The 25,442-nt window shown below is 39.5% G+C and overlaps 1 protein-coding gene across 1 annotated transcript in view; it reads left to right on the top strand.

The window, feature by feature from the left end:
* Positions 1–25,442, top strand: part of LOC136678440 (low-density lipoprotein receptor-related protein 1B-like) — a 219,109-nt gene that overhangs the window by 134,071 nt on the left and 59,596 nt on the right. The window contains exons 42-49 of the mRNA XM_066656491.1: positions 2,054–2,243; positions 5,700–5,904; positions 9,734–9,926; positions 15,676–15,801; positions 18,639–18,767; positions 21,374–21,493; positions 24,316–24,429; positions 24,552–24,707. Of these exons, the coding sequence (XP_066512588.1) occupies positions 2,054–2,243; positions 5,700–5,904; positions 9,734–9,926; positions 15,676–15,801; positions 18,639–18,767; positions 21,374–21,493; positions 24,316–24,429; positions 24,552–24,707 (1,233 nt within the window). The remainder of the gene's footprint in view (positions 1–2,053; positions 2,244–5,699; positions 5,905–9,733; positions 9,927–15,675; positions 15,802–18,638; positions 18,768–21,373; positions 21,494–24,315; positions 24,430–24,551; positions 24,708–25,442) is intronic.

Here is a 25,442-nt window from a genome sequence, read left to right as displayed (position 1 = left end):
CAAGGCCCACCTTGAAGGCCAAAGATGAAGTGTACTTTGGTGGTGACTTTGACATTTGTCTACTTTAACTTTTGCAGATGTTACTGTGTATTTATATCTTGTTTCAAAGGCAAACCCCTCTCTCAGTGTTCCTCGCTCGATTCCGTGTTCTGTGAGTGGCCTTGGTTTTTATTCTGGGTAACAGGCTTGTCAGGATTGGGCCGTTTCTAAGGGGGCAAGTAGGCGTGAAGCTTTTGTTTCGTACCTGCTCAACATTTCCCCCCTATTTTCTAAGGTTAGTGTTGACAAGTTGGCTGTGTTCAGTCAGGCTGAACTGGCTCCGGCCTTAATCTTCCACTCACTTCTCCTTCCTGCTGCTGTCAGGAACTGACACAACAAAGACTAAACCTCACCTTCTACCTCTCCCGAAGAAACGAGCTGAGCTGTTCCTCTCCATGTCTTATATACAGCTTTTTTTTTTTTTTTTTTGATATTTTATTTTATTCCCTGAGGGCCTTTTAGAGGATTTGTGTTAACTGTTCACTTAAAAGGTCTGTTTTTTTAAACTCTTTTTATCACACACAGTACCTTTAAAACTTCTGACCCACTTTGCCCAGGCCAAATTGAAATGTAATACACATAAAAATCTGACATATCCTTTCCTCACTACTTTGTGTGTGTTGATCATTTGGAGAACGACACTTATACATTCTCCTTCCAACAGCCACGAACAGCACAACATTTAATGACTTTCCCACATCTTACTCTTCAATAAATCTGCTTGCCATTTCTTTTCTCTTTGAACACCTCCAATGTTATTTGCTCTGAATATTTCTAGAAAAGAGCGAGATGTCTCTAAACTTTGACGAGCAGTGAATGTTTAAAGGGTGAAGTCTTGAACCTCAGCTTTGAGACATAGCTTTGGTTCAGAGCTGTATGTGTGAGTTATTGATGATGTGTCAGATGGACTTGTTCTCGTCGTCTCTTCGTCTGAAAGGTGAAGCTCAGACAGAAAATCAACCACAAAATCAGCAGCAAAGACAACAGAAAATCAACAGCTACATGATGCTCCAGGAGGAGCTTTGGATCAGGTTTATGGGATTTGTTGGTGTTGCTACAGGAGAGGCATGTTCAGCAGACATTTAAATCTCTGAGATTCGATTGCTGTTGTTTAGAAAACCAAACTCTGGGCACATATTATATTAATTTATAAAGAAGATCAAAATGTAACGTCCCAACATCACAATGCAAACATTATTCTGGTAGTCCATTTATAAATCTTTTTATGTAAAATGTTAAAAAAAATTAAAGAGAGCCACACTGAAAAATACATATTTTAATTTTTTTTTTTTTAAATATTTTTATGTCTTTATGAACAAACATATTCCACTTACAGTCCATATTTTTGCAAAATGCTATAACTCTTATAACATGGTTATGGCTACATAATAAAATCTTATATTAACTTTAATGTAGAGGTTAGATATAGAGATTAGTTTGGTGGAGGGTTTGGTATATCACTGAGGCTCGGATGGTTTTTAATGATACAGATATGTGACAACATGGGCAAGGTGTCATGTTCCACAGAGCGTGACAGTGGCGCAGCAGGTAGTGTCGCAGTCACACAGCTCCAGGGGCCTGGAGGTTGTGGGTTTGTTTCCCGCTCCGGGTGACTGTCTGTGAGGAGTTTGTGTGTTCTCCCCGTGTCCGCATGGGTTTCCTCCAGGTGCTCCGGTTTACTCCCAAAGTCCAAAAACACATGTTGGAAGGTGGATTTGCGACTCAAAAGTGTCCGTAGGTGTGAGTGAATGTGTGTGTGTGTGTCTGTGTTGCCCTGTGAAGGACTGGCGCCCCCTCCAGGGTGTATTCCTGCCTTGCGCCCAATGATTCCAGGTAGGCTCTGGACCCACCGCGACCCTGAATTGGATAAGCGGTTACAGATAATGAATGAATGGTACAGAGTGTAGATTTTGGTTTTCTGGAGGCTTTGGCATATCCCTGTATTATAAAATATAATAACATAGGTTACAACAACGTTGTAATAAAGCTGGTTATCTTAATATTCTGTGTGTAGATGTTGGCTCTGTGGAGGGTTTGGCATACCACAGAGGCTGGGATGTTCTTTACTGGACAAGTTCTTCCACTTCCACGATTACACGACACAGCATCGACCAAAAGAGATCGGATGCCTTCACAATGGACACGGTGGTCCGCATGGCAGAGGAAGACCATCCACACGTCCTCGCACTGGACGAGTGTCAGAAGTGAGTGCACACTTTCTTTCAAGTGTTAATGTTTTAACCACTGGAACAGAATAATCTCACTTAACTCCTGTCAGCTGCATCAAGTTAATCAGCAACGGCTATGAATGATTTAATAACTAGTACATGTATATACTCACTAAAATATATTATTGAGTAACAACTATAGAGTGAAGTGGCTCCAAATTCCTTCTCCCTGATTAAGACCTTGACTTTCAGGAGAGATGGTGGAACAGTAGGCATTTACAAAGTTTTGTTCATTGAGACCAGACCTCATTACAGTGTTCAGACTCCATCCTTCTCTCTCTCTCTCTCTCTCTCTCTCTCTCTCTCTCTCTCTCTCTCTCTCTCCCTCTTGCTTGATCGAGAACATAAATCTTCTCCAAATTACCAGCGGCTGGAAATTGTAGTTTTGATATATGTCTCTGGCAGAGGTCAATTAAGAAAGAGATCCACTAATTACGACACAGTAATTAGATTAGTCACCACATACAGCTCTTTCATTCCTCATCGTTTAATAAAAGCTAGGGATTCAAAAATCTGTGACCAAACAGTTAAACCCAAACCCTTCAGATTCTTAGCTGCACCTTGATGATTAATTAATAAGCTTTCTTTTGATTTCAAGCAGGATTTTTCACACTTTATAATTGATAATTTAGGAATAAATATTTGTGGTTTTGATGGAAGTCTGCATTTCTTTCATAATGACAACATTCATCTCATCCAGTCACGTGTGTAATTTGCTGCATGTCTTGGACATATATTTTCAGACAAACATTCCAAGCTTCACCACATGTGAACAAACCAGTGGACTGTTTCTTTAAGAAGCACTCCAGGTGTGTTTGTGCGTGGCTCTGACTGCTGAAGCATGGTTGTGCTGATGCAATGATGTAGTGTTTTCTGGATCACTATTTGGCACCTACACCACATGCTTTGTACCAGCCAAGTGTTTTTCCACTTTGCTGCTAGGTTCTTTTTACAAAAGCCCCACCCAAACCTCCTTTTCAGTAAATCTAAAGGAAAATAAAAGGATCTGTGTTTCTAAATTGCCAATCCATGTTGTTCTGTATTCTCCTAAGAAGCATTCGACAAGTTGAAAAAAAATGTTCTGGAATACTGACAGGAGTAAATGTATTTTGATGAAGCTAATTTTTGTAACTAACTGCACTTATTTTAAAAAGGAAACTCTATTTTTTGGGGACAAATATTAGCAAATACAACCAGCAAATTAAAATTCATACTAATTGTATTTAACTATAAATCTGATTCAAATAATTAAGATTAAGTTTGTTTAATAATTTGACACATTGATAATTTGTACAGAAGGTTGTGTGCATATATTTTTGCATCACTTTAGAAACATAGAAAATTTGAAACATATAGAAAACACATTTTAATACTCAGTCACTGTTTATTTCCTGAATGTAACACACTGAGCAAAAACAAAATACCAAATGAAAACTAGTTTATATTAAAGCCTCAAATAATTGTGCAATGAAATGTGAAGAAAGTTTTCTTCCCTGTAGAAAATGCATCGTTTCAATTTTCACTTAAACAGGGGTGTGAAAACTTTTGCTCATGCGTTAGCGGGCTTGAACCTTTGATTAAAAACCAGGTTCATCCCAGCATGCCATGTGGGGGGATATTTTGGCGCCCACATGCTGTAAATGATGGATTTTAGCATTAATTAGCTTGAACTGGCTCCACTTCAGCTGAGTTGTTAGCACTGTTGGAGTTGCAAGCCTCTTCATTTATTTCCTCTGTGGTCAGCGAAGAGAGAGAGTGAGAGGGAGCATGAGAGAGAGGGAGAGAGAGCGGAATCCCGATGATTGCTGTGTCTTCTCACCATCCCATTAAGTTTTGATTAAAAAAAAGGACAAGAACAGGGGAGAAAAAAAAAACTCATAGAATTACTTATAGGAGTTGAGGGCAAATGTGTTGGTATCTCTGACCAAATAGTTAAGCATCACCCTACCCTTGCAATGGCCTGGCACCCTAATAGCCTAGCAGCACTTTAGCAACCAATGGGGATAATCTATAGCAATGACCTAGTATAACATTAGCAACCACCTGGAAAACTCTAATAATGACCTAGCATAGGAAGGGCTTTATCGAGACAACCTCAACTCACATCTCAGAGGTGAGTGGGTGAGAGTGCGAGAGATAGAGAGAGAGAGAGAGAGAGAGAGAGAGAGAGAGAGAGAGAGAGAGAGAGAGAGAGACCCAATGGACAGTTTTGCTGTGGCATCAAGTGACTGCATATATAAGGATAATGAGAAATAATATTTATAAAAGAAAGCTGTCTTTGTTTTGCATTTTAACATGTTCTATTTATATTGTTTATGTTAAGGCTGACATTATCCCTTTTAGATTTCTGCAAAACCGCAACCCTGAAATGGATAAGTGGAAAAGATGATGATGATGATGAAGAGGATGGTGATGATTTGCATGTTATTTAAAGCCAACACAGCACAGACCTTTTTGCTGTTATTTAGATGTTGTTGTGCTGGATTTGAAATGAAAAAAAAAAAAAAAAGACCTGATAACATCTATCTGTGAGAATCCATTAAACCTTTCCCTCTTTTGTGCTCCCTCTCTTTCTGAAAGAGGCCAAAACATGAAAATCTGCTTCAACACAGATGAGTGATGTATAGATTCTTCTGTTAAAGAAAGGCAAAGGGCATCAATGCTAAGGGTCTGAGACTGAGATGGATTTTCTTTCATTTGCAAATGGATGATTTTTTTCCCTATTTCACTAAGATGGAGACACAGCCATTTCTCCGTTGTAAAATTTATAAATGGATATATGTTTCTCAGCCTGATGTTTTGGACCAGCTGGAATGAGAATAGGCAATGGAAGGGCATTGGTTACTAACAATGGGGTTTATTTATTTATTTACTTATTTACATATTTATTTTGTGTATTTATTTTTATTTAATTAAAATTTTAAGTCAACCAGGCATTGTAAATGTTATTTACAATGGCAGCCTAGCAAGCAGCAGAAGCTACTTGAGGCTAAGAGAAATACCAAAAAGACAGAAAAATAGATTTCATAACAATAGCCGAATCGCCTTAAATGCTTAGACACACACTATTAACTACCTGCTCTGGCAAGTACCTGCTCGATATGGTGTTTTATGCAGTTGCTTAAGCCCTATTTGAATGGAACAAGTTTTAGGTGATTACTAGGGCACATTTAGGTTGTTGCTGTTGTGTCCTAGGTGGTAGGTAGGGTGTTGTTAGGTGGTTGCTATGGTATTTTAGCTGCTGCTTAGTGTTTCAGGTGATTACTAAGGTGTATCCAAGTCACTGCGGTGGTATCTCTGCTAGTAGCTAGGTGGCTGCTAAGTGGATCCAAGTACAATATTTTAAGAAGCATATATTTTTTTCTTTTTTTAAATAAAATTTGCAAATGGATGCATGCCATCTCTCTTTCTCTCTCTCTTTCTCTCTCTCAGTCTGATGTTTTGGACAAACTGGAATGAAAAAAGACCTAGCATCCTCAGGTCTTCACTCTCGGGTAGAAATATCCAGCTGGTTGTTAGCCAACAACTCCTCACACCTAACGGACTCACAATTGACCACAGAGCTGAGACGCTGTACTTCTCTGATGGAAGCTTGGGCTTACTCGAAAGATGTGATTACAGTGGAGCACACAGACATGTAAGTGTTTTATTGTGTGTGTGTGTATGTGTGTGTGTATGTATAAGTGTTTGTGATCAGTTTTGCCAACTCTTTTCAGTGGACAGTGGCTAATGCCTGCTTGAAAAGTCATTAAATGTCACTAGATGACTCGATGCACTAATTTGCATATCTATTGCATCATCACATGATATTTACATATTCCTCGTAGCAGGAGATCACATGTTTGGCTGAGACCATTGGCTATAACCAATGACTATAGAAACTTTTCCCTGTGGTCATTAGCTGAGACCAACTGATTAAATAAGTGACATAACGTGATTAGTTATGAGAAACCAGCAGCTACAACTTGTACATCTTTCGAGTATACTACTTGTATGATAGGACATCCCAGCTATACTGGATAAACCATACAAATTATCTATGTGCATATTTACAAAGAACAACTTCTCTAAACATCTGAAAAATAGAAGTGAGAAGAGGAGCAGAAACACACCAAATTTGTACTGTAGAGAAGCAGGAGCAAATATGTATGTGAGAAAGACAGAGAGAAATGAAGCTTCAGAAACTGCACTATGTAACTTGGAGAGGGGGGTAGGAATCAGCTCCTTTTGAATATTTGGAACTGTTGGAAGGCTTCAGTTATATGTTTGCTTCCCAACAGCTCTGAATGGGAGCAAGACATCTTAAGGCTTTTGTAGCATCTTTTCATCAGTTTTTTTTTTAATAGAGAGAAAGTGCAGTAAAAGCTTTCAATCCAGGGCTCGCCCATTCAGTTCCCAAAGGCTGAACCATTAATGAAACTGAACTGAAGTGGAAATCTTTAGATTCTGAAATAAAAGTGTAAGGCCTCCCAAGATCACAAAGCAAATTCTGATATTTTCACATCTCAGTTCTCCTCAGTTTATACTGTTTTTTTTTTCTCCCATTTTTTTAAATGTATGAGCCTCCATTAGGCAAATGTCCAAGCACTGCGGATGGTCACTTCAGCTGAGAGGGCATGGCACCTTAAACCATCACTGCTAAAAGCATCTAAGATGATTTATTGTCTGTTATCATGGAAATTTGTGTTGCACTGAAGGATCAGAAAGAAAAGTACATTTCCTAATGAAAAGCAGCCTTCATAATTCAGTGTAGTAAGTATATAGCCAAGTGTTTGCTATGTAATTTTAGGCAGCTGTTGTTGTTCTTCTTATTTTGTTGTTATGATATGCATTGTAGTTGCTATGTTGTTTAATTGTTATTTGTGGTATATTTTAGACAATTTTTATGTGGTTCTTAGGCTATTGATGTAGTATTTGCTAGGCTATTACTAATTAGCAATATTTGAACAACTACTTAAACATATACTAGCGATCACATGAAAAATTGGCTTAGCAAAAGCTAGTAGCTAGTGTATTGCTCTATGTTTTTGCTAAAGTAGGACTAGATGATTGCTATGCAACTTTTGGCAGTTGCTAGGATGTTGTTAAGCTAATGTTCTAGGTAGGGATGGGCAGTATCCACATTTTTCATACCAACATATGGTCTCAAAATATTATCGCGATATACAGTATTACCGTGAGGAGGGTGTTGGTGTGTGGGGGGGGGGTTGCACTGAGCCTTATATATATATATATGTAAGCACAGGGTTTTCTGAATGTTTTTGCTGTACGGTTTAGCTCAGCCCAGCCCGAAAGTGCACACCAACATGTATTGACAAAAAAAATGTTTAAATGTATTGGAGATCAAATTTCAGTGACTGGTTTTGGAGGAAGAGAAAAGTTAGAAAATAAGCAAACTAAGACAGTTCTACACTGTTTACAAGCAGAGCTGGCCAGCTAACAAGAACATGGTTTAGCACACCACAGCACATAAATTTCCAGCAAACTGAGGCTCCAAACACACCAACTGTGGTGAGCTACTGGGCTTATTTTTCTCCACCCATTTTCAGACGGTTAACTCTCCAGTCAGTGAGCTCCCACAGTGCCAGCTCCCTGTGGCTCACTTAAATGCACAAAAATGTTTGTCCATGTTGTTAAAGACAGAAAAACAGAAATTTAACACAACACACAATACTGCCCAGATTTTGAGATACTGTCCACATTTTTAAACACCACGGTATACGGTATTATCATTATACCACCCAACCCTAGTACTAAGTTGGTTGCTTTGTGGTTGTTATTGTATCCCAAATGAATAGGCAATTGCTTGTATGCTTCATATTATTTTTGCACAGGCACTGTTTATTTGTTGAATTTGATTTGTTAATATGGAATATGGAAATTCATATAGAACAATACAATATAAAAAGTAGCTTCTGCTAAATTAAATATTAATTTGCTAGGCAGTTATTTATTTATATTTATATTTTATGTTTTGTCTTTATGCTAAACATTAGTCTTATGCTAAACATTTTAAATAAAAATTGACATAGACCAGTAGTTTTAGATTATTTTCACTCAGAGAATCAACAGAAACATGACATTCAGTAGGGTGTACTCAAACTCCAGCAGCAGGTTGTATTTCAGCCCTTTATCCTATCGGCTGCTCACTGTGTTTAGGAGTCAAAGCTGCTGGCACCCTACTAGTTGATTTTAATAGCGTCCGGTATGCTAACAAGGCGTCTGCCAGCTTCCCAATTAAAATGTGAGAATTGTTCTGGGAGAAGAGAAGATGGTGTTAATGGGAAATGAGGAGATGTTGGGATTGTGACCATCAGGAGGTCTGTATATCCAGTGGAGTTCTTGTTATATCTATAATTTTCCTGTAAAATTCTCAGTGTGTTCTGGAAGCTGTCAATAGTCTCTTAATTGCACTGTAACCTGTTAAAGTGGAACTTTGATATTACAGATTTTGGGAAATATGGGTTATTTAACCTCTACTCTTATGGAGGATGACTAAAACAAGATCAGGCTGTTCTTTTGTATGTTTTAGGTGGTAGGGTCTTAAAAGTGGAGACAACAAATGATTGAGTGAGAATTTAGCAAAGCCTAGGGAATTTAATTTAAAAAAAATAAAAATGATTATGCCCACTCCTTGAGCTACCTTGGTGCGATTAAAATAAGTGCAGCCTGTGTTGTCATCAGACCCATAAATTCTCTCCTCAGCCAGATTCCCACCTCACGCATGTGTATTTCATCAAGTGAGTCAGTCAGGGTAAAATGCCAAAAGCCATTCTAGGCCACCACACAAGGTGCTTCGGCAAAAACTATAAATGTGTTTAGATTTGGACTTGAGTTTATAAAACTGGTAAGAAAATATAATGTTTTTGTGTGCATACAAGCAAAAATGCCACATATAAACCACCCAGCAATATGAATATGACCCAATAAATAGAGAGGGGACACTTTCACAGATAGCATGTTGAATATTTATTTACTTTTACTTGGAAAATTCATGCCATTTTTGCACTTTTTAATAGTTTATTTATTCAGACTGTTTTTGTTTAATTTATGATATGGGGCTCCTGCTGTTTGGATGAATAAAACAAGACCAGGCCTAAAAATGAGTCTCACAAAATCACAGCTATGTCCATTAGGAGAGCGCGAGTGAGTGTCCAAGGCAGGTCTGACAGACACTTACACACACACACATAAACACAGACTGACCACATCATAAAAGATTAAGCTCAGCCTATGAGTGAGAAAAGCTCCACATCTCTCCCTGAACTCACCTAAGTTTGTGACCGAACGCCATTAAATCCACACAGCAGTGTCCCAGTGTTTGGTCTAAAGCTGTCCCTGAACAAATAGAAGCTGTTACTGCAGCAAAGAGTAGCAAAAAGTTTGAGTATATTATAAAGGCTTGATGTTTGGGCTGGTGGTGTATGTGTAGTTCCCGATGTTGTTGATGTTGTTTGTTTGTGTAGGTGGTTCTGGAGGCAGGTCCTGGGACCTTCTTTGGGCTGGTGGTGTACGGAGAGTTCCTGTTCTGGTCGGATTGGGATCGGCGTTCAGTGATGAGGTGTGATAAACTGACTGGAGGCGAGGTGACAGTGCTGAGAGCTGACAGCCCTCAGCAACCCATGGGCATCACCGCTGTCGCTAACGACACACACAGCTGTGAGTGATATACACACACATCTCAGGGAACTGTGAGTGTGTGTGTGTGTGTGCAAGTGTTTATTGTTTGCTATCTTCTGTGTTAAATTGATGTTTTGGTATCAGGAACTAATGAAAAAGTTACGCAAACAATGTTATTCTGGTTAAATGGACCATGTAGTGCAGTTGCACCACACTTTGGAAGAGTGTAGTTTGAAAAATAAAATCTAATACATAGAGTTAAAAAAAGGGAAATTAAATAAAAATGTTCACACTAGATATTGGAACATCACTATGAGGGTTTGATTGCAGCTACGTATATTAGATGTACTAAGTTTTAAGAGGTTTTGTGTCTAACATATAATTGTAATTCAAATTTCAAACATTCTCTCACTTTTTTTGTAGAAGAAAGAAGAATTTTGAAAGAATTTGGTAGGAGAAGAGTTTATTTGTCACTGTATTTGTTATGAGTTCCATTAAGGAACAAGCACTGCAGAGGCATATGCATAGATTTATTCTGTTATTGAGGATAATATTGTATCCAAACGTATGTGTGAGTTTTAGATTAGATTATTAAAGATGGTGGTTTCAATGTTAGTGATGGAGAATGTAGCGGTGCGCCCCTGAAAGTTAAACAATTATGAATTGTAATCGCTGATGAAGATTCATGTCAAATGCATAAATGACTAACTGAACAACTTGGAATGACTCAACAAACTGTTTCCAATCCTTTACACGCAGTGGGAAATTTTCAAAAGCAAGGAAAATGGGTGCCACATGATCTGAGTCAGAACAAAGAGGATGACCATGTTGTGAAGTGTTTGAATCTGTACGACAAACAGAGAAAATATTCCTGTGGAATATTGTGACTGGTGATGAAAAGTGAATTTCTTACGAGAATATCAAACGATAAAGCAACATTGTGTAGATCCTGGGGATATGAATGGGGTGTGAAGGATGTGCTGTATTATGAACATCTGAAACTGGGTAAAACTGTTAATGCTGATCGTTACAAACAGCAGCTGCTGCGACTGAACAAAATCCATTTACAGCGAAGGACTGTGTCCTGTGAAATTGATCTATAACAATGCTAGCGTTGATAAGTCGGTCAAGGAAACATTATTGCGTCAAAGTTGCAATTTTTTTCACTGCTGGAATTCGTAATGTGCCTGAAAGACGCCGTAAGGTGAGAATATTTTGATGATAAAATATATTGCTATTCTCACAAATAAAGGTTTCATTTTCCAAAACAAAAATGCATTTTGCTCATCTAGTACATTACTAAGAACTCATTAACACCTGACATTAATATGCATCTTGGGTGATCTGATCACAGATGACCACAAAAGCACATAGCCGCTCAAACCTGGCATTTAAACGCGTCCCCTGTGACCACTCGTGTTTGGATTTCACACATCCTTCTCTCTGGTGGAGTCACGCTCCTGTGGATGAAATAAAACAGGAATTTCATAAAACACTTAAATAACTGCACAAGTTTTTGTCCTAGAAATATAATAATAAACATACATCCAAATTCCTCACATGGTCTAATTTTCAAATATATACATCATCATCTTTTCAGCTTAATCCATTTCAGGGTCATGGTAAATAACACAACCGGGATATTCCATAACATAATGGAATGCGTTGAGAACAAAATAACATAAAAATGGTAATGTAAATCAAAGTTATTATCACATGGAGGTATGGGTTTGGAATCATACTCAAAATAAAAGTGTAAAATCAAAATACAGGTTGATCCAACTTCAGTGGAAATTCCTCAAGACAAGTTAAAATGAGGCTCAGTAGTGTGTGTGGCCCCCACGTGCCGTATGACCTCCCTCCAACGGCTGTGCATGCTCCTGATGAGGCTGCGGATGTTCTCCTGAGGGATCTCCTCCCAGACCTGGATTAAAGCATCAGTCAACCCCTGGGCAGTCTGTGGTGCAATGTGGCATTGGTGGATGGACCCAGACATGATGTCCAAGAGATGCTCGATTAGATTCAGGTCTGGGGAAGGGACAGGCCAGTCCATAGCATCAATGACTTCATCATGCAGGAACTACTGACACACTTCAGCCACATGAGGCCCAGCATCAGAAGGAACCCAGGGCCCACTGTACCAGCATATGGTCTCACAATGGGTCTGAGGATCTCATCCCGGTACCTAAAGGCAGTCAGGGTACCTCTGGCAAGCGTATGGAGGGCTGTGTGTCCCTCCAAATAAATGCCTCCCCACACCATTACTGATTCACTGCCAAACCGGTCAGGCTGGAGGATGTTGCAGGCAGCAGAACGTTCTCCATGGCGTCTCCAGGCTCTGTCACGTCTATCACACGAGCTCAGTGTGAAACTGCTCTCATCCGTGACGAGCCCAGGGTGCCAGTGGCGAATCTGCCAGTCTTGGTGTTATCTGGCAAATGCCACTCGCCCTGTACGGTGTCGGGTTGTAAGCACAAGCCCCACTTGTGAATGTTGGGAATTCATACCACCCTCATGGAGCCTGTTTCTGACAGTTTGCACAAAAACATAGATATTAGTGGCCTGCTGGAGGTCATTTTGCAAGGCTCTGGCACTGCTCGTCCTGTTCCTCCTTGCACCAAGGAGGAGTTAGTGGTCCTGCTGCTAGGTTGTTGCCTGCCTACGGCCCCCTCCACGTCTCCTGGTGTACTGGCCTGTCTCCTGGTATCTCCTTCATGCTCTGGACACTGTGCTGACAGACACTACAAACCTCCTTGCCACAGCTCACATTGGTGTGCCATCCTGTATGAGCTGCACTACCTGAGTGACTTCTGTGAGTTGTAGACACCGCCTCATGCTGCCTCTACGGGTGAGTGCACTGACAGAATGTAAAAGTGACCAAAACTTCAGCCAGAAACGATGTGAACAGAGACGGTCTGTGGTCACCTGCAGAACCACTCCTTCATAGGGGTTGTCTTGTTAATTGCCTCTCATTTCTACCTGTTGCCTGTTCCATTTGCACAACAGCAGGTGAAATTGATTCACAATCAGTGTTGCTTCCAAACTGGACAGGGTGATTTCACAGAAGTGTGATTGACTTGGAGTTACATTGTGTTGTTTAAGAGTTCCCTTTAGTTTTTTGAGCAGTATATATACATGCTAAAACAAAATATAGATTTTATTTTACTCTGTCTCTCACTCGTTCACTCTCTCTCTCACACACACACACACACACACACACACAAACACACTGCTTAAAAGTTCATGGTTTTTTTTGTAACCTAGTGAGTTCTAAAGTAGTATTATGCCCTGTTCACTCTTGTACTTTGTGTCATGTAGGGGGCCATAGTACATCTTAAAGACAGGCATCAAAACCATGACACATGAGAGCAACACAAAAGTGTTAATGCCAAATCACTCCATACTCCCTATGTGCACCACTAGTCTTGATATTCCAATATCTAGATCTTAAGAGTGCTTTATACATTCCTAATACAGCATCATGTATATTTATTCATATGTGGGAATTTGAAATCTAGTGCTGTCTGTTTGTGTACATTGTAGTTTAATGAATTGTGTATTTCATTATATAGGGATTGAGGAGGTATTTGCATTTAAGCCAGCTTTTCATCAGCTTTTCTGTAAAAAAAAAAATGGTGGTTTTAAGATGGACTTAAAATGGTGTTTTCATGTGGACATGAGGCCAAAACAAAAACCTCAGTTTTTAAAAATAAACAGATCTCTGTGGACAGTTATGGCTTCCAAATCACCCCAGAGGTATTGGATGGCCTGCAGAGGACTTGGTTACTTGGGAGGTTTATACATCACTGAGAGACTCATAGCAGTGAGCATGGTGAGCTTAAGCTCATGTGCAGCTGCTTTAGAGTGTCCTATTCCGTTTCATAATTTTCTATAGAGATTATGCAGTTTATTCTTTCAGCAGTGGGTGAAATTTGAAGCAGTGGATTTCACTCTTTACGAGGGGTGTTTAAAAACTCTTGAAATGGGAATCAGGTGGAACTTACTCTGTAGAGGAAGTAATTACTCCCGCTGACCCATGCTGGACATTTGTGTTTTGAACACGTTGTCCTGTGATGTAACTGCTTTTGTAAACCCTCCATTATCCACTTGTACAGTGGGGATAATTACACTCATTTCCATTTCTAAGTTTGTGGCCAATTCTTAGCTTTAAATTCATGGATCTCAGTGGTAGCACACAAATACACCACGTAATTCTTAGTTGTTGGATCTAACTGTCAGAGCTTCTCTACAGGATCCCATCAGTCTGCTTTGTGTAGAATATTGCCATGGTTTTTCTTTCTTGAATATCTTCCACACGCTTAAATTTACTGTTCCCAAATACATAGCCACTATGGAGCAGAGCTGCAAAGAATCCGGCATATTTGTATGTAACATTTTCCATTGAATATATTTTAGTTGGTGTTGTGCCTATATAATACATTCCTGCTGATGTATACTGTGGAAAATAATGGTTCCAGACCTTTTTTTTTTTTGCGTACGTTCATATCCTGTCTCAAAATCACTGTTCTGAATTACAAGGTCATTAAAGGGGACATATTATACAAAACTCCAATTAACACTCCACTCATTTTCTGTGAGTCAGTTAAAAGATTAAAATGATTTTTACCTTTAAATTACAGTTTCAGAATCATTCTAATGATTCACTGACATTTGATAGAATGTGATATGAATGGAACCTCTGTCACTGCTAATCTGGGCCCGGCACTGTGTCATTATTGGGGGATGGTAGAATGTGGTAGGAAGCACTATAATTTTGAAGCAGGGTAGGAAAGCAGTAAAAATCAGTTACAAAGGAAAAATGAATGAATGAATCAGTGAATGCAAGTGTCTTGGACGTGTCGTTGTTGTGATGTACACATACGAGAGGCAAGGACATAGCAGCAATTCCTTAATTTCTAGCACTTCACTCTATTTGAATTAGGATTTAGGCTTTTCAGTTGTTTATATATTTATAAAGATGTTTTTATATTTACACCTTTGACAAGCTGAGTGTAAAGAAACAGACTTAAAACGTGCAGTGTGTCCCTGGGGCACGGGAAGAGTCCAGAGAGTGTTCTGTGAGGAGCAGATAGAGCTACGGTGGCCTACAGAGCTACAGGTCCAAATCTCAGTGTGCATTCCTGAGAGCGCAAATCCTTGGCTAGAGCTCCAGAGATGAATTTAAGAAGCTTTTTTTTCCTCCCTCTTCACCACAACAAGCCTTTTCACATAAGCAATAACCAACAAACCCCTTTTTAAGGAGAGAATGACGAACAGTTTTCATGCAGTAAGCAATTAATTGGATCCTGAATTGGTTCCTGCTCCTCGGGGCTGATTATGCAGCCAAAAATATTTACACAAAAGCCTCTTTCTCATAGAGTTATAATACACAATTAGCCTATAGTTTATTTATGATTCATTACCATAAATCAGGAGGAGTCCATATTACTGTGTTTGTTATTTGTTTTCCTCTATAGTCAAGCAGGGAATGTAATGGGAGACCAAGAATACATGGTCAATACAAATGAACTGCCAGTAGGGTATAAAGCTTCCCAACACTGCTATGAAACAGTGGAATTGTCTATTCTGAGGCGATGGAGTTCCATTCAGTACTGGAGGGGAGTGGTGTTTGGGATCCAGGACTAAAAGTCTAATATCAGTATATCTGACCTCACTAATGTTGAGGTAGACCTTACAGAATAGTGAAGACCCTTACTGTGTTAAAGAACAACAATTTTACACATTTACAGTTCTTTTTCTTCTTCTTCTTGTTTTTCTTCTTCTTCAGGTGAGTTATCTCCATGTGCTGTGAATAACGGAGGTTGCCAAGACCTGTGCTTTTTAACCCCTCAGGGCACAGTGACTTGCAGCTGCCGGGGCGAACGAGTTTTACTGGATGATAACAGATGTGTATGTAAGTCCTGTACACTCTCTCTCTCTCTCTCTCTCTCTCTCTCTCTCAGTTTTCAATTTCTCCACTGACATTTTTGATGAACGTGATGCTTACAATAGCAATAATTTAAAAAAAGGATAAAAATAAAATACATATATAAATACATTTAGATACATTGCATACACAGTCACTACTATGTGTGTGTGTATGTGTGTGTGTGTTATTTACATTAACGTTAAGATAGTGATGTTATTTTCTTTTTAATACTGTTGTAACAGTTAGGGATCTGACTGATGTAAACGCAGTACAATGGCGAGCAGTGACAAGCTTAACTGGCGATTCAGGACCTTGGAGAATAACACACATTCTCTTTAGGCACAAATAGAGCCTCATGGTTTTCTCCTATGGATTGTGTTAGTCCTGGGCAATATGAGCGCAAATCAATATCACGATTAATTGTACATTTTACCATGATTATGTTTAATGAAGGATTTTGTTTTTCTATTTTTGACCCTCAGAGTTCAGTGACGAGGCTTGTACTGTAAATATGCTCCAGTGTTAAAGCTGGGATATTTTTTCTTATGTTGCTGGGAGCTTCTTCCTCTCCTGTTTTTAGAGCACTGTTATATTTGGTGTGTGATTGTGCTCGGTTGCTCAAACTGTTTTCTCAGCATTTACATTTGACTTCTTTTTGTTCAGTGTCGTCTTAATTATAGTCAAAACACAGCACGTCCAAACCACAGACGCTATGTTTTTCTTTGGTTGAGCTGCTCGAGTATCGGGCTTGGGTTTAGGTTGCTTCCATGTGGCAGTTAGGGGCAGAGTCACAAGACTACAGCTTGGTAGCCTGTTTTTAAATGGACAGTACAAGAACACACAGTGGGGACATAACAGAATAAGAATATATCAAAATAACTGATATAATCAATATTATGTCGATTAGAATTTTTGAATGTCGATTTCAATTCATTTTTGATTAATTGCCCAGCCCTAGAGTGTTTATATACTTATTTATTTGTTTATTAAATTTCTGTTTTATCTTGTGTGTTGAACTGTGTCTCTTTTCTGGAGTTGTATATTATGCCAAGTGTTTTTTGAAGAGGAGTACAATTAAGGGCCACTTCCCTCTTTGGATGGCTGCATTTTGCTTTTTCATCAGCCAGGAAAAGGCTTTTGTATCAGAGCTGAGTAAAATCTGTCACTTTTAATGCTTTAAAAGCAAGATCTGTAACTAAGTGGATGGCCCACGTCTCACTGAGGGTTTTGTGGCTTTTGTGGTCGCTTCTGTGCAAAGCTCACTTGCCCAAGTGTTCAGGAGACCTCCAGTGGAGGATCCTGTACTGCAGAGCTGTCATAACACTGATCATTTGTTTCATGGATTCTCTGAGTGCTCCAAACTCTCTGTGCTGGCTGAACTAAGGAGCTGGGTTCTAGAATGATTGGGCTTTCTGTTTAATCATATTCTGTTTGTTTTTGGGTGTTCTCAGAAGTTCTCCAATGTCCAGTGCTCTAAAAGTGTGTTGGTCAGTTACTTAGTGGGACAAGCAAAGTTAGGAGTGTGGAAATCTTTCAGACTAATATCTGAAAGACTAAATGTAGATGTGGCAAAACAATTCAGAGTTTAGTGGAATCTCTTCAAAAGTTGAATTTGTTTTTTTGCCAAAACACCTCTAAAGTTTCAGGGTTTGAGAAAGAGTGCTGCGCTAATGTTGCTGATGAAGAAGTGTTACCGTTCAGCTGGAGAATTTTTACCTTCAAAGGTTCCTGTTTTTCAAAATGATGACTAATTAAAGGGGATTTAAAGTCAAAATCTCTCTCTCTCTCTCTCTCTCTCTCTCTCTCTCTCTCTCTCTCTCTCTCTCTGTCTCTGTCTCTGTCTCCACACTCTTCACACTCACAAACTCTATATTAGGTTCAATTTGACTTTTTTAATCAAACAACTCATTTTCTTTTTTATTTCTCTCATTTTCTCTAATAATTTCTCTTGCTCACACTTTGCCTGAGTGTTTTTCTTTAGCACAAACACTAACACTGTTTCATGTTCTTCCTCTTTTATCACAGTTATCACAAACTCTCTCGCTGTCTCGCTCTCACTTTTGTAGAACTTCGGTTCATACCTTTTCAGAACATCAGTGTTTTTTTTTTCTTTTTTCTTTCCTCTCCTTAAATATAATGAATGTGAATTTCCTCACCTGAACCACAGAGAGGAAGTTAGTTTGTTTTTCTTTAAGGTTAGTGTTGTTCAAACTCTCTCTGGAGGCAGTGCTGTGAGCGGTGATATTAATATGAGTGCTAGCATGATGTACGCGTGTGTGTGTGAAGTATAGAGCCGTAGGCTGTAAAAGAAGTGCAGTAAACTAGTGTGAAGGAGTGCAGACTAACACTAAAGTTGAGGTGCTCAACTCTGCACTGCTCAGCACACAGTGACCAAGTGTATAAGGCAACACAAAGTATTTTGTACTACACATAGTACATACTCTCTCTCTCTCTCTCTCTCTCTCTCTCTCTCTCACTCTCGATCTCCCTCTCTCTCTCTCACCCATTTTATAGAAAAATATGTTGTTTTCTCTTTTTCATTTTTAGCATTAGCCAAGGAAACATAGTTAAGTAACGACGCATACCCTGACCTTGTGTATACTTATTTTATTATGTATGTTAACATTCTGAAATGTTACAATAATGGTTATAATAATGCAATAATACTTAAAAAATTAAAGAAGACTAATGATGTTACCGACTAATCGATAATGTTACAACATGACATATTCGTGACATAACAAACTGTTTACCTTGTGTCAGCACAGTGTGTATTGTTTTAACTCTTTCTGGTCCCTGTCCTTCTCTTCTTCTCCTGTCAGCAGTGAACTCGTCCTGTCGCGTCCACTCCGAGTTCGAGTGTGGAAATGGAGAGTGTGTGGATTACCAGCTGACCTGCGATGGGGTCCCTCACTGTAAAGACAAATCAGATGAGAAGAGGCACTACTGTGGTGAGAACCAGCTCGATTATAAACCAAAAAGTTTGGAGATGCTTTATCACTGTAAAAATGGACCTTCATATATTAAGAGACCACAGTTCAACACCATGTGCCTTATACACATCTTTTATAATGAGTGAATTCAACTACTTCACTCATCAAAATGGACGTTCGGAAGCAGCTATATACATCAGCCTAGGGTTTTCATGCCCGTGCCAAGCATTTGATTAAGGGCAGTGGATAAAAAAGCCCCTACGCACTGGGCTGTGGGGCAGTGGAACTGTGTACTCTGGGGTGATGGAGCTCCATTCAATTCCACTTTGAGTTGTGTTAGTAATTCAGAAAACTGTGGTGAGGATTTAATAGCATTCTGCCACAAGAGAACTAGCAAGTTCATGTTCTCATGTAGAAAGATTTGTTCTGGATCGTAATCACCACTACATCTCATTCCAAAAGTATTGGATGGAGATCATCACTCTAGAGAACACAGTTCCACATCTTCACAGGCCAAGTCTGGGTGATTTTTTGTATTGTATATATAGCTGACTTTTGGCATTGGGCATGCTGAACTTTGACTTATGTGTATTTGTAGTCAGAGCATGCCATTATATATTATAAGATGTGTCATCCAAACTTTTGCTTGAATTGTAAAAGAGAGAGAAAGAGAATGTGAGAAAGGGAGAGGGGACAGGAGAAGAGATGGAGAGAGTAAAAGGTTGTGAGAGGGAAAGGCAGAGAAAGATAGGAAATAGAGGGAGAGAGGTGATAGGAGGAGAGAAAGAGTGTGAGAGAGAAAGAAGGGGGTGGAAGAAATGGAGAGAGAGAGAGTGAGTGAGCAGTGTAGTCTGGACTCTTATCATAAGCCATGTTTTGTTTCTCCCTAAAGGCAAATGCTATGAATTTAATGTCTCAACCTCTCAAAGCGTCCGCCTTAAAAAAGCTCCCCCCTGCAGCGAGTTCCTGTGTTCCCATGTTCTGGTTGGGAGCACAGAGTCAGAGACAATAGCCCGAGAGAGCTGTGTTCCTGTGTTTCTGTTCAGAGCTCAGAGTTAGAGACAATAGCCCTAGAGTCGTAATAATGCGAACATCTGTTTCTGGAAGCTGTTGGCTGCTGTTCCCGAGGCCAGGAAACGCCCGCGGCGTCTGGGCGGTTCTGCTTCCTGCGCTAATTAATTATGCATGCACAAACCTGCGTCTGCCCTTTCTAGCCGTTTTCTGCGGATTTACTACATCGCAAAAACTGCACCTGCATTACAAATGATTTTATGACACTTTGCAGTAGATGGCGCACAGAATAGTTTGGGTTTCAGAAACCATTCAACTCTCAGGGTTTGTGTGAAACCACATCTTAGTTCTCTATTCCCAGAAATGCATTGAGCATTAATTACTGAATAGATACTGAATGACCCATGATGGATACCATTGGTGAGCACTTGAGTTTCAGATTCACAAATCTATTCCCTAATTTACTGGATCATTTCTTGATCCAGATTTCTATATGACTGATGAATTAAATTAGACTTTGAATTTAATGGTAAAGTATGAATGTAAACAACCAAGTGGCGGAAACTTGAACTACTATATCTGCTAAAGACTTTTGGCTCAACTTGCATCACAGTTACTCATGAATCGACTCAGATTCACATGTTCTTGATTCCTGACTTGCCCTCACATCGCAGTTATTCTTACCTTGACCCAGATTTGTATCTTCTTGATTCCTGATTCGCACTCACATCCCAATGAATCATGCCTTTTATCAGATTCATATCTGCTTGATTCCTGACTCACTCTCACATTGCAGTGACTGATGACTCATCAGATTCGTGTCACCTGGATTCCTGACTTGCCCTCAAATCGCAGTGACTCATGACTCAACTCTGAATCATACTTGTCTTCTGTGAGTCTTAATTCAAAACTGACATGATTCTACCTGGATCTGACTTGATATTGTTATTTAGAGTTAAGTTATTAAGAATTCATTTCCAGTGACTCTTGACTGGAACCAAGCCCAATTCTGAGTGACTTGTGACCTGACTCTGACTCGATTCCCAGTGTTTTGACTTGACCATGACTCACCTGAAGCAAGTTGTGAACATCAGACATCCCAAGTTGCAAAAACCTATTCCAGGGAGGTGGACACGGACACAGCCGCTGTGCATATCGTCTGATATGCAGGAGACTCCTAGAACTTCCGGGAGACTTGGGATGTCTGGAATATCTCTAGTACATACTGCCCAGTTCAAAGATAATCACAGAATAATCAGCTTTTAAACTGAGAAGTGAACACTAAAAATCAGGAAATAAACACATTCTGTCCAACTCTGTCCAGAATCTACAACACCATGCTTAGAAATGGAACCCCACTGTAGCAGAAAATAATCAATCTGGATAAAATATACAACACAAAGAGCATAATAAAGCTCAAATGTAACTTTAAAAAATTCACTGTAGCCAATATATATATATATATATATATATATATATATATATATATATATATATATATATATTAATAATGACTGCAGTTTTCTTTCCAGATGAACATTACAGGAATAATTAGTGTGTTTTGTAATAAATGTGTTAAGTCTTTTTAATGTTTCCTGTGCTTTTCTCTGTAGATAACCGTAAGTGTAGGAGTGGTTATAAACCATGTTATAACCAGCGCTGTGTGTCCAATTCTCATTTCTGTGATGGAGTTAATGACTGTGGAGATAACTCAGATGAGGCCTACTGCAATAGTGAGTTTATCTCTATTCACATTTTATAATTTTGAATGTAGCATGTACACATTTTTTAAATTTAAATACATACCATTCATTCTAAGATACATGTTGCAAAAACAAGCATGTGACGTCACAACCATATATTTCTGTTTTACCACCAGTCAATAGCAGTTTAGTCCCTCCCACTCAGCTTAAACCAGCCATAAGTCCTATATCAGTTTTGCCGCATTCATTCATCCTACAGCAGTTTGTCTCCACCCATTCATCCTACAGCAGTCTTCCAAAGGAACCGCTCAGTGGCGTCTCTGGTATGAAATGCCTGGTGGGGCACAATACACTCTGTATAAGCAGCAACTGAATGAAATTAACACAACAGATATAGGACTCACCTTATCTTACTTACTAAAAAATGAACCATGTAAGCAAAGGTAAATGTATGATTTGTGTGTTTCTGACACTGTGTTAGTGCTGTGTGTGGAGGACTGATACTGCTTTAAGGATGAAATGAAAGAGAGAATGTGAATGAAACAGAAACATTACTAACTTAAAGGAGCAATCTGTGAGATATTTACTGTACTTAGTCATAACATGTCCAGGGTGTGTGATCATAGACTAAGGAAACAATCAAAGCTAAAACACAGCTGCTTCTCATATTTTTGATGAAGCAGGATATTCTTTTTGAGAAGTGCCCAGTCCAGAGCGGAGTGCGTGATCCCGCCCTCCGAGGTCCTGCCTCTGTCCAATCATTTTACAGTCCAAACCCACCGCTGCCAGGTCTACAGAGCTAGTGCCTTGCAGCCATGAAATGACCAAGTGAACAGAGTTAATGTTATATTTTACCAGACCCAAAAAGCCCCATTGCCCTTTTAAAAATCTCCATGACTAAGACAGGGTAAAATGAGAGGAAATATTGGCCTTGTGTTTGAAAGGTGGAGGCAGTTTAGATGCAGCCACACTACAGAACAGATCCAGAGCCGGCTAATTTCCTCCTGAACACGTAACTGCAGATACTTTCTAAAAAACTATAAGAGTACAGATGCCTATGTATAGATTAAAAGAAGTAGGAACTGTGTTTCAAAACATGTTTTGTTTATACAACCTAGTGCTAGCTTTAGCTTTGCATAGCTGTTTAAGGTAGAAATGAATAAGAAGCTGGAGAATAACACAAATTAGACTCTCACACTGACCTGTTTGAGGTGAAATTAAAAGAAGCAAGGATCTGCCCCCTAAAATGACATTTATTGTTGAAGGGGAAATAACCCCAGCCTTGTCTAGTCTAAAATTTTAAGGTGGTTTAGACAGTAAATTATTGTTAATGCAGGGGGCTCTTTTCCATTTTTGCCTTTCACTTAGATACATGTTTGATGATGTATCCCCCCTCTTTTTTACCATCTCAGATATGGTCACCCTAGTCTTAAGTCTCTTGTTTGTTTTTTCGTTCAGTTTTCACATCTGGGGAGGGGCTTTGTTCGAAATTTACACTCTTGGTGTCAATATTACAGATTGCTCCTTTAATAACGTTAGATTATCTCAAGGTTCTTTGTGTGCCTGTGTTCATTGCATGATTAGCTGTGTATCAACACTGACACTAAACACAGTGGTCACGTGTGAATCTTTCATTTCTTGTCGGCTGCTCTCTGCAACCCAGTTCTGATAGTGAGTTGAACATGGGCATGTTTCATATGTCCAGCGTGTAACAATGTTAAATATATTGACTATGTCGAATATATCTGGTGAGGCCAGGCCAAAATGTAGGGGATTAAGGTTTTGTTCCACATTTTGGTTAGAAACAAAATATATGGAGATGCACAGTTTACTTTGAACAGGGATACAATATCAGTGTTGTAGGCAAAGCAATGATAACAGGCTGTTTAGATCCATGTTAAAATGAAAGGTCATTTTGATGTTCTGCTTTTTTTTTCCCTCATACATAAACTGTCCATTTAGATACTGAAATGCAATAATAAGCACAAATTATTATAGATGAGGGCACAAATCTTATCCATTCTCTTAACCCTGAATTCCAGTGTGAGGAAAACCTCCATCAGCTTCAAGAAAACAGCCAGTTGAAGATGTTGCAATCGGACAAAAATGTTGCGCATGAGACTGGAGCTGCAATCTCAAATCCTTGGCCAGGAGTTTGAGAAGATAATTGGCTCTGCTGTTCTCCGGGTGAAAAATACACCTTCGTTTCCCACTGCTGATTTTCTCCGGAGTTTTGTCTGAAATTAAGAGTATTAATCAGGATATTGATCCTCTTTTAATGCATTAATAGGCTGTACTTTTCTGGGAGGGCTTTACACTGGATGTAGGAACATTGCTGTGAGGATTTGATGGTGTTCAGCTAGGTGAGGTCAGGTAGTGTTTCTGGATGCTTAGATATGGATCCCAGCTTATCCTTGAGCCACTGTGGATACTTGAAATTGAGCACTTTGTTTCATTTCATGCTTTTCACACTTCACTGTGTGTCCTGTGTAGATGGTTGTTCCTCTCTGCTCCTGTTTCTTTATTGAATCCTGCTTTTAAAGGAACACTGCATATTTTTTTTCCTTAAAATTACAGCTTTAAAATCATCCATGTTTCACTGAGCTTTTATAGAGAGAATAGAACCTCAGGCTTTGCTAGTCTGGACTCAGCACTGCAGAAACTGCACTGTGTAACTTTTGGAGGAGGGTAGGAACCCCCCTCCCCCTCCACATTGATTTCAGTACAGTGCTGTAAATAGGAATTACACTAGGGGGAGTAAAAAACCCAAATCATACCTAGCGTTTCTTTAATTTGTATATATATTTTTTCTGCCTCTAGACAGTTCTGTTGTTTTATTTGTGTGTTTTCAGGTTCTTCATGCTCATCTGTGGAGAAGAGGTGTGGAGATGGTGGATGTGTGCCACAGGAGGCATGGTGCAATCAAATCACCGACTGTGCAGATGCCTCTGATGAGAAGAACTGCAGTAAGATCAGCTTAAAGATATACATACAGACTTCATAGATAATAACGAGACCCTGTTTTATTACTGAGAAGCTGTAAAAGCAGCTCTGTGTGTGTCTGACTACCTGCTGTTTGTGCTTTTAGGCGATGTGGACTGTGTGGATTACCACCGGCTGGGCGTCCGAATACATAGCAGTGTTTTCCTCAGGTGTAACTCCACCTCTCTGTGTGTGCTCCCACACTGGTTGTGCGACGGAGCCAACGACTGCGGAGATTTCTCTGATGAGGCCCACTGCAGTGGTAGGCTCCTTTTGTTTTGTTTTTTTTATCTCTTCTGTTTGTTTGTTTGTTTGTTTGCTTTCCAGACTCCATTGTGAGAGCAGAAAGCTGTTGTGAACAACAGCTTGAATTGAGTTCAAACATGAGCTGAATAAATAAGGGCTTATTAAAGATCTAGATCCTGGAGTTAAACATTCAGGGAGGTTTGTTTAAGAGGGGATCGTGGGGCATGTACACTGTATGTCCAAAGGTTTTTGGTCACCAAATAATGATTGAATTTGCCTACAATTACAGACTGTAATCCATCTTTTTACCCTTTTACCCTGTTCTTTAACGACTAGGACCTCCACAGGACCACTATAGTGATGGTATTATTTGAGAGATGGGTTATTATCGCCGCTGCTTTGACACCAAAGTGGTGGGGATGTGTTAGTGTGTGTTATGCTGGTGCGAGTGTATCAGACACAGCTGGGAGTAGTCCACCAGTCAAAAATATCCAAACAACAGCATCCTGTGGGCAGCGTCCTATGTCCACTGACGAAGGACTAGAAGACGACCAGCACAAACTCTGTAGCAACAGATGAGCTACTGTCTCTGACTTTACATTCACAAGGTGGACCAAGGAGGTAAGTGTGTCTAATTGAGAGGCCAGTGTGTGTGCACAACGTGTGAACACTCCAACATCACTGCTGTGTCTGATCCACACATACCAGCACAACCCACACTGACTCACCACCAACATGTCAGTGTCACTGC

This window comes from Hoplias malabaricus, chromosome Y (genome assembly GCF_029633855.1).
Source record: "Hoplias malabaricus isolate fHopMal1 chromosome Y, fHopMal1.hap1, whole genome shotgun sequence".
Lineage (NCBI taxonomy): Eukaryota > Metazoa > Chordata > Actinopteri > Characiformes > Erythrinidae > Hoplias > Hoplias malabaricus.
The sequence above is the reverse complement of the archived record's forward strand: the minus strand, read 5'-3'. Positions and strand labels throughout refer to the sequence as shown.